Source organism: Leuresthes tenuis, unplaced genomic scaffold (assembly GCF_036924035.1).
Source record: "Leuresthes tenuis unplaced genomic scaffold, fLeuTen1.0.hap1 SCAF_2, whole genome shotgun sequence".
Taxonomy (NCBI): domain Eukaryota; kingdom Metazoa; phylum Chordata; class Actinopteri; order Atheriniformes; family Atherinopsidae; genus Leuresthes; species Leuresthes tenuis.
This window is the reverse complement of record NW_027325356.1, coordinates 41,456,241-41,466,696: the sequence shown is the minus strand read 5'-3', so window position 1 is coordinate 41,466,696 and position 10,456 is coordinate 41,456,241. Positions and strand designations below refer to the sequence as shown.

Sequence of the window (10,456 nt, the reverse complement as noted above, 5' to 3'; positions counted from 1 at the left end):
TCAGTACACTAATCGATTACGCTGACCAACAGGGACACCATGCATGCTGCTGCAGCTGCGCCAAGGCAACTCCCCTTTGTACTGCTCCCTGGCTCGTGTCGGTTGCTTTGTTTAAAAAGAGTGCCTGCCAGTCTCCAAACTTTTGCTTTGATGACACTCAGCTGGCAAATTATTCAAAGTTAAAATATATCAACAATGATAAAGACGTGTTGACTAAACAATTTTAAAATTACACCAAACACGTACCGTTTACAGAAGTTACCTATAATCCCATGTTTACAGTTGAGTGTTGATCCAGGTGGTCGTTGGACATGGTCATTCCAGTCTGCAGATAAAGGGTTCTTAGAGCAGAACCTTTTTCATCGTTTACCTCATAGGGCTTCAATAAGATCCACATATAGATCCTCATATATAGGGATATATATATATATTCTATTGTTATGTCTGCAATTATTTCAATTCAAACCATGCTCATTCACCTAATTATCCAAACTGTTTTTATACTTTCTTTTCTTTCATACTTTAAATTTATTCTAACAACCAAATTCCTGAAAACAGGATTGCCCCGCCATTAAAAAAAAACAAAAAAACAAATTTGTTAATTTTTTTTTTAGTTATTCTTTAGTATGCCAGTGTTCTTCGTCTAAATTTCTAAAGATTAGTGGCTCACTTTGTATTTGTGAAATAAAACCCCTTAAATGACAAGGCATGTCGAAATTTGTAACTGTAACAAGTGTGACTTTCTCACAGGTATTGGTGAGTGCAAACTGGTACTGCACAATAAGGGCTGAGCCTGACATTCAGAGCAGGCCAGGTGGAGGACTTATCAAAAGTTTGATCATCTGTGTTTGTAAAGCTGCTGTACTGGACCTCATTCATGAAGGTCAAAAACATAAAACTGATTCAACATGTGAGTAACATCATGTGTATAGAATTGCACTTAATTATTTTTATACTCAAAGTTTGTGCATGCTTGTGTGTGTGCAGCAAACCTCTATCCTTGTGTTCTAATAAATACTGGAACAAGACATCACAGATATTTACAGGATAAGTCATATTTGGGTGGTAATAAATAGAAACAAGCACATGTTGGTTGAATGTAGATACTTTTATTAATTTTAGTATGGCATCAAGCTGGCAAGCAGTTACTCTAGTAAATATGTGATAACATAAATAGACAGTTCAGCTGTCTAACCTGTTCATATCTTATTTGGTCGGCACAAAAGCAAATCTAAACAAATTCAGAATGTGATTGAAGCACATTCAGAGAGCACCAGATGTATTTCTTGGGGTTGCATATAGATTAAAGTCTGCATAACTCTCCATTATTTTCTTCTGATCTCCTGTTGATGAGAGAATAAAAGGTTACAATTGTGATTGAATACGTTTAAGAAGCTGTAGTGCACAAAGAAACACTTAAAACCAGCAGTTTTTGACTTCTTACAGAAAATACAGAATGATTGAAAAGTACATAATTGAGTGCAATTAAATAATGATGTGCACAGAGCTTTCCTAGAAATGATATTTTTATACAGTTAGATTGCAAGGGCTCATTCACTTTGGGCTTACATGTAAATTTGAAAATCTTGTCATTTCATTGTACAACAACATCATTTCTTGAAAGCAAAGTCAACATGTAAACCTACTTACTTTTAAACCATCTTCTCAACGAATTCTGTTTCTTGGCACAGCTTTCCCTGCATTTCTGGTTGCAGTCGAATCTGCAACAGTTTAGTAACAAAGCAAAGTCCTTAAAAGTCTGCCTGATTCCTTTACGAAATTCCTTAATAATATAGAACGTGAACATACAAAGGGATTGCTCTCTGTCTGTTTGTGTCAATTATCCTGTGTAACGGAGTAAATAGCTATTATTCCATGTGCTTTTATTATTGTAATATTGGTTGTTACTGCATTGTGTGTGGTATGTTGGCTCTTGAGCGTCTCCTCCTTAATGCTGGCGTGGTTACGTCATCAGCTGCACCTGATGGACGTCAGTATTGGGACGGATGCGTCCAAGGTAAGTCGGTTCCTTTTTAGCAGTCTGTATGTGGGAGTTATTTTTAAGTTCTTTCATTAAGCATTTCCATTCCCCTGCAGTATGTGTGTGACCCAACTGTGAATTAACCGTGCCTGACCAGCATTCTCACATGTTATGCAGGAGAGAATAAACGGCCGGTGCAGGCGAAATCAAACCAGTCTCAATACCATTCCTAAAACACAACACAGGGTAACATCAGAGAAAGAGAGAACTGAACCTGCCAGTACCAAGGACTGGCATGGTCACACCTGCAGGAAGTTATTATAGGAGTTTATACTAAGTAATGAGGGCAGTCCAATTAATAGAAAGACGTAAAAACGTCTGGAAGCGCGGAAACATGTTAGTCATGATACAGTCATCATAGTCCTATCACCCTATTATATTACTACTGTGTACATGGAGGACAAATATATCTTCCTTGAGGCTAGGAGTGTTTGTGCACATTTGGATGCAAAAATAAACCCGTGCTTAAACCATTTTTTCTAATTAAGTCATCTGGTTTTTAAGCACACATGAAATCCTGTGGTACTGCTGGAATCAAGTGCATAGGAATGAGTTTAACATGGAGGGGGGGGGGGCATATCGGAAACCTGACAGGTATAAAATAGTTTTTAGGTGGGACAAATACGCCTGTTTTCAATATGGCAGAAAATACACTGCATCATAACATTAATCCAGTGTGCTGGATAACGATACAGGAAGACACAATTTCCCTACCTTCAGCTGTTGCTTTAAAAAACTAACACCAAAGGCTTCCCTCTACACTGACACCATGTGGTCCAAAGGGACAGGAAAGCAGTAAGATAATGTTATGGGTAATTCATCCAGAAACGCAAATTTTATTATTCCCACAAGTTTTGCTGATTTCCTGATCAAACGCCAACTTCAAAGAACTACAAATACTATATCGAGCTCATTTATTTTTAACACCTCCCTATTTAGTGACATTACACTTGACTTCTTATGCAAGCATGAAACTTGTTAAAGGTGAAGAGATGATTATTATGCCTGCTAGTTACATTTTATGGTAATGAGAGTATGCTTCTGCAAGTTTATTTGTGAATGAAAATGGTGTGAATTATTTTGCTGCCTTGTTTTGTTATGGAAGGTATGAAAGAAGATCAGCAAGGAAAACAAGAGAGAGAGGACAGTAGTAGGCCGGTGCGGAGGAGATGAGAGGATGGGGCAAAATAATGAGCAGTTGTGGAAAGATGCTAATAAGACTTTCCAGAGAATGGGATCTAAATTGGGTTAATATTTTACACAGTTTTATGATTTACAGTTATTCTCTACAAATATAAATTATAAGTAAAAAGTTTGGATAAGCTAATCCATTCTTTTTGAATGAGTAGGTGAGAGATGCCTTTGACTGGTATTGTATGGAGCTTTGGAAATACTGTTATTATGAGGTATTACTAGAAGTGCTGCTTGCCAACAGGCAAGGCAGGCAAATGCTTAGGGCCCCCGGCCAGAAGGGAGCCCCCAGGGGCTGACCAACTTTGAATCACGACAGAGCCGGGACAATGTGAGAGTTTGCAATGACATGACAGCGGTTGGACGGTGGAGAACTCCCTAAAGGGGCCACATCTCTCATTCTTGCTGCAAGTAGCGCCGGTGTTATGCAGAGATATGCATGGCTGCCAGGAATTGTATCCCCCCATCGCAGGAACGCACACAGCTAAATAAATATCTCCCTCCGTTCGTTGTCGCTAATTTAAATGATTTATGGAACGTATTGCGAATTAAAACCAATGCTGGAATTTTTGTAGGTTACATTTGTAGAAATACGCTATCTGAAACATGCAGTTTGCGAAAATTAGGACCTATTCAGCTCAAAGAAAAGTTCTTTATACGGTTCATCTGAACATTTCTAAGGACAAACTTTTTCATTTGTGCCGTTGATTATGAGTGAATATATCTAACTAATAATGTGTGAGCAGTTTTGTCATTCTCACATCGGTACTGTACTTTTCAGCAGCATTAGATTTCTAAGATAATGCATCATTTGGCAGGTCAGAATTTATAGTTTCCGTGATTTGCATAATCTTTTTAACCAAGTATAAATGATACGTGTATGAACGTATTTCTGACTAGTCGAAACAGATCAATTATTATACAGGAAACACAAATTTGAACCTCAAATTTCTGTAATCTGCGTCTTATGTAAACAAACAAGTGAGAGCGGGTCTATCAAAAGGAAAATAAATGATCTGTCGAGCAGTGACAAAAGAAAGAATAAAAACAGGAAGAGCAAAAAAGACAGTGGTAAGTTGTACAGGTAATGCAGAATCTACTTTAGCTCACAGGAGCTCAGTCGGTCCAGCTCCTGTTGAGTACCTGCATGTTGCAGTATGTACACCCCCGCAATATACTTCTTTACTCAGCTAGCAGGCCAAAAAGAAAAACAGCTTACTTGGACATCACTCTTTCATTAGTTATCAAAACAATGCTGTCTTCAGCTTAACTGTCAAGCTAAGAGTATTAAGTAAGTCATTTGTAAGTCGCTTTGGATAAAAGCGTCTGCTAAATACATAAACATAAACACAAGTTATAGGCATTATAGGCAAGAAATTAGGATAATGTACTGCTAAAGGGCATGGATTGAAGTTATTGTGTGCAAGTGGTGTGTATATTTTATTCTATTTTCCATATGTGTCGACTTCAGTAGGCTTTATGCTTCTGAAAACAGTATTTATTTATGTGTTGTATTATGCAGTATATGTACTCATAAAGACTCATAATGCAGGGCTCAGCACATAGTTTAAGCTCCTGTATTGTAACTATGTTAAATAATATTGCCCCAGTGTAATTGAATGAAAATTGTAAATAATGAAGAATAGGTAAGTAAAAGAGTAGTGAAAGCTATGCCAAAGAACATTCATCAGTTACATTTGAGGAATTCAATGCTATAACAACAATGTTTGCATTTCACATTTTTTGTTAGTGTCAGATTATCCATTATATAAGGGTGATAAATGCTGGTTAGAGGGGCCCCTGTGGAATTTTGCAGAGGGCTTCAAGAGACTCCAGAACTGCCTCTGGGTACTATCATTGAGATAATAGGCTAGTTTGGAAAAAGGTACGTACTACATTGATAAAGGCGATTCACCCGAAGGATGTCCGTGGGACTCATCTGGGTGGCTCTGCCAATGGGTACATTTGCGTCGGGAATGGGAACGATAGTTGGCTGTCTGTTTCTTGAGAAGGCAAACCTGTGGGGCAAACAAACAGTAGTGATGATAACTTTGAGTCCTGCTTGATCTTCAAAGGCTGCTGAATTAAGAAACAACAACTCTGTCAAGAACTTGTTGGTAACTGTTATCAGCAGTAAATATAAATGAACTGATTAATCTAGTGGTGCACTATGCACGACTGACCAGCCAGAAACTTCCGTCCGAAGATGGCAGATACCAAAACTGGATGAATTTAAGTGAATATGGACATTTTCTTATTATTACTTCTGTTCTTACAAGCCATGAGATAGTTGTTGATTATCATGGATTTCAAATTCTTCGCAGAAAGGTAGTCATTTCAGATTTTTGTTTTTTCATGAAAAGTTTGTCCTTACTCAGCAGCTCCACTTTGATCCTCAGATCAGCACAGGGTCCATCAAAATGAATACTCTTTCAAATATATAACTGTTTGATCTACTTTTACCTGTGGGCCCTGTTTAAATCATTAGGAAACATGGACAAACTTCTATTTGTTTACTGATCAAGATAACATAGCTGACATTACAGAAGCCAACGGAGTTCAAGGCATAGCATTATCATACATGAGGGATAACGATCCATAGTATCTGCTCCGTTGAGCACATAATAGTCCTGTAGTGTGGCTTTTGGAGACACTTTGATAAAACTGGGGTTGGGTTGATTTGGTAGGGTGAGAGAAATAAATTTTTCAAGAATCAATATCCGTGATTGTTCATAGAGGTGGTTTAAAAATCGGTCAAGGAAGGCCGAAAGTACAAATTTGGCCAGCGTCCTCATACTACTATAGTAGAATTACAGATACAGTTAATGGACCTGATGTGGCATTAAAACCACCATGTAGTTGTATCCAAATAGAATTCTTAAAGTATCTTAATCTATGCCACATGACTACATGACATATATACTTGCGGACTGACTACATTATTCCTAAAGGAAATTAGAAGTAAAAGTCCATCCATCAAATATCACTCTCATGATCATAGAATCTCGTGAGGGCAAAAGTGACATTAGAATTGTAAATACATTATGCTCGATGTTGCTTCAATGAACAAATGATATAAAGATGAGGGTGGAGATAATTCAATCTTCCAATTGATATTCGAGCTTACAAGCATTGTTTTGAGACAGATCTAAAATAATTACAATCATTTTTTTAAACATATTGGTTTGCTATTTATAACTTGATTTCATAACTGCTTAACTACATTGCTGTAGAATGTTTAATGATTGAACTGAGACATTACCTTCCGTAATGCATGACAGAGTTGTAGTCATATGGAGTGCCAAGGTTTCTTGTATTTATTTTCCTGAAGTTGTGCTCCATACCTGCAGAGGGATCACACAACCTTTCTTTAATGGCAGGTTCCCTGTCAAAGGTTTTCTTACATTTTCAAATTGTAAGTGAGGCCTACGTCAGCAATAAAAACCTAACACACCAGGAATCACGTTCTGCAGAAGGATGCGAACATGATTGTCCCTATCCGATCGGGTCTGTTCATGGTTGAAGCCCAGCGCATGGAGCAGCTCATGTTGGACGATTTGCTTGAAGACACAGCCTCTGCGGCTCAATGACACAACCTGGCCGCGGCCACGACGTCCAACAAATGAGAAACACCTGAAACAGAATAGTTAATAATACCACATGACAGTGAACTTGCCTTTCCCATTCTGTGTTTGATAACAAGCCTGCCAGTCGACTTTTTATCAAATAAGAACTATGATGCATTCATTTCTGCAGTTTGTGTGGTCCTCACCCAGAGCGAGACTGGATGTCCACAAAGTCCCTCTGTCTCTGTTGGGGCGTGAAGCGGATACAAGTAGATGCTGCAAATGACTGCAGACCTTCAACAATGATGTTTCTTTCTCTTTGCGCTTGACAGGAAAAAAATTAAATAGAAAATGTAAGCGATGACCATTTGCTACTTTACCAGCCTAACAGTCCTGCTCTTCCCAATAATGTGCACAAAAATCTAATTTATCTATTTGAGAAAAGTGTGTGTGCAGCGCTGTGCTGCAGTGTGTGTAACGGCTCTTGTAGAGAGTTTGATGAGTCATGCACTGTTGTGGAGACAACTTGAGGTATCAGGTAATCAAACAGAGTGCCAAAACAAAGTGTTGTTGGAACTTACAGTACTGATCGGAGATTCGGAAAGGCACATAGACATTGCCGTCCGTGCTTTTAGGCCACAGACAGCCTCGTGCTGTGCAGGGATCAGCATTCATTAGACCTGTTGGCACTGCTATATCTCCAAACATCACCAGAGGTTCATCCATGTTCTTTCCTGCAAAATGTTAAAAGGAAATTGTCATCTTTTTCTGTATGTGTGATTTCATAATTATGTATGGGGTGGCTGTAGTTCAGGAAGAAGAGTAGTTGTCTGCCAATCAGAAGGTCGGTGGTTTGACTCTTGGCTTCCCCGGACCACATGTTGAAGTGTCCTTGGTCAAGACACTGAACCTTATATTGCCTCTGATGTGTAGCCTGTAACATCGTCTAAGATGTGCTGTATGAGTGTGTGTGTTTCTGCCTGGGTGAATATGGCTTGTAAAAGTGCTTTGAGTGGTCAACTGGACTAGAAAAGTGGTATATAAGCACAGTCCATTTACCATGTATCAGCTTTGCTTTTAAGATTTGGATAGGTTTGTTTTATTCCTATTCTCTGTAAATGAACAACTTCAATTATAATTTCACTAAGACAAGGAAGAAGCTACTCTAAAGGACAGGAACATACCAAGGTTAGCATTGGCCTTTTCCAGCAGTGTGGAGATACTGAAGTCATCATCGTCAATGGTGTTGCCTGTGAAACATAAAACAGTGTATTTCCATAGTAAATGAAGAGAAAAAATATCACAATATCACAAAAAATATATTTGTGTATTTGTCTATACATTCTTCGTCTTTAGTCTTAGTAGGGACTTTTAGAGAATGAAATATATGGACAGAGGTCATTTTCATATACACATTAATGAAAATAAATAACAGTATTACATTGTGTATTACAGTGTGATTATATATATGAAAATATTGTAAGAAATGTCAACAAGTCTTACCAGATGTTTCATCGCTCTTTTCAATGAAATCCTGCAATAAAACAAGTTAACTATAACTTGAGGTATGGTAACACTTCGAAAAACAATGTAATATTCTAACTGACCATGTTCATTTTTCAATGTAGTGAAAATTACAACATAAAATAAAAGCAATCTCAGATACCAAATCTGAGATTGCTTTTATTTTTGCTTACAATTTCTTCAAACTTGTGAAAAAAAAGTTCCTAAATGTCTAAAATGACAATGTCAGTTTATGTTCTTTCACTGGTATATGATTTGAGGAAAAAATGCATTCTATTTAAAATAGTTTCAACTTATGTCTTAAATTAATCATTAACAGAGCAGAGGAACCTTCTGTCCATATAAATGCAAAATGTTTGGCTTTACCTGTAGGTCGGAGCTGCGGACCGAGCAGAGAAGCCCACTGAGCAAAGCAGTCAGGAGAATCATGGTTGATTGCTAGACCGAGACCAACAAAAGACTCAAAGGAAACACAATTGCTTAAACTTATATAGGTTGTAGAGCCAAACGACTCTCATCCTAATATGGTATGCTGCTTTACAAAGAGTTTAAAGTTTGAGGTGAAGAGTTGCAAAAGGCTAAATCTGTTGAAGAGTTGCAAAAGCTTGTGTTCATATTACTTCTCCAAATTGTGGGCATGGTACCAGTATGGATTTAGTTAACACACAATCTTGCAAATTCTTGCAAAAAAGTATATGCAAGACACTAAGATTGCAGGTCCTGTTTTCCGCTGAGAATTTTTTGCATAAAACGTTAAGTATCAAAGTCATATCTATTATTCAACAGCACTGGAACAGACAGTCTGCAGGTTGCTGTGTATTGAACTGTTTCTCTCGGAATATTATTCTAGAGGAAACTAAAAATGGATTTATTTGTAAATTGATTTAATTAAACTTGTTCATTCTTTGTTTAAAGTACCAGGAGATGACACATGTTGTTAAGTGGAGCAATAGAGATTAACTAAACTGAATTTAATTTAATTCAAATGTGTCATTTCAGCTCAGAGAGACACATTGGCTCCCATAATTCAACACCATATTGCCATAGATAGAGCGCATCTACTGTATACATGAGTACTTTTGTGAGCTTTTACAATCTGTTATATGATAACTGATCTTGTGATGTATGTTCAAACATATAAGTAACATTCAAAATCATCAGTATTATGACACTAACGAAATACGCTAATATTTCTTGTTTTTCAATCATTTAAAGCACTGATGAGAATGAGGAGGTGGGGGGAGTTAAACTCCAGTCCAAAGACACACACACTCCTCTGTGAGCTTAGGACCATCTCGCTAATCAATATAAAACCAAGCAATAGTTCTCAACCGGAAAAAGGTGGAGCGCTCCTTCAAGGTCTGGGATGAGTCCCTGCCTCAGGAGGAGGAGTTTAGCTATCTAGTTTGAGGGATGGCAAGTTGGAGTGAGAGATGGACAGAAGGATTGGGGTTTGGTCTGTTGTGTTGAGGAGAAAGTTGAAGCTTTCGTTTTACTGGTTTATCTTTGTTCCCACTCTCACCTATGGCTATGCGATGGGTTTCTTTTGGAGGGTGACTAGGCTCAGCCTTAGAGATTAGGTGAGGAACTAGACCATCCGTAGGGAGCTCGGAGTAGAGCATTGAAAGGAGTCAGCTGAGATGGTTCAGGCATGTGCTTAGGATGCCTCCTTGACACCTCCTTTTGGAGTTTTTTCTAGCATGTCCAACTGGGAGGAGGCCCCAAGGCAGACCCAGAACTCGCTCAGCCTGGGAACACCTTGGGATTACCCAGGAGGAGTTGAAGAGTGTGGTTGGGGAGAGAGATGTCTGTGTGTCCCACATAGACCTGTTGTCTCGAATAAGTGCTGGATAATGAATGGATGGATGGATCCACATACATCTGACAAGTGGCTATAGGGCAACTAGCTTATAGCTTCATCCATGACGTAAAACTCTGAACTCTCCCAAGGACCTCTTTTACGGACATTATATGTTTATGTTTCTGTATTTATCAGACGCTTTTATCCAAAGCGACTTACAAATGAAGATATAACAAGCTATACAAAAGCTAACAATAAGCTACATAGAAGGAACCCAGGAGTCCGACTCTGTCAGAGGTGACAGAGTAGAGATAGGGTGCAGGCATAGAAGGA

The 10,456-nt window shown here is 38.3% G+C and overlaps 1 protein-coding gene across 1 annotated transcript; it reads right to left on the bottom strand.

The window, feature by feature from the left end:
* Positions 1–1,649: 1,649 nt before the first annotated feature.
* Positions 1,650–8,808, bottom strand: LOC140302264 (low choriolytic enzyme-like). The gene is made up of 9 exons (XM_072381102.1): positions 8,689–8,808; positions 8,302–8,332; positions 7,983–8,048; positions 7,380–7,532; positions 7,005–7,122; positions 6,687–6,865; positions 6,495–6,576; positions 5,126–5,250; positions 1,650–1,721 (listed from the first exon to the last, which is right to left on the bottom strand). Exons 1-9 carry the CDS (start codon positions 8,749–8,751, stop codon positions 1,666–1,668), a joined length of 873 nt encoding a protein of 290 aa, XP_072237203.1. The 5' UTR covers positions 8,752–8,808; the 3' UTR covers positions 1,650–1,665.
* Between the last annotated feature and the right edge of the window lie 1,648 nt (positions 8,809–10,456).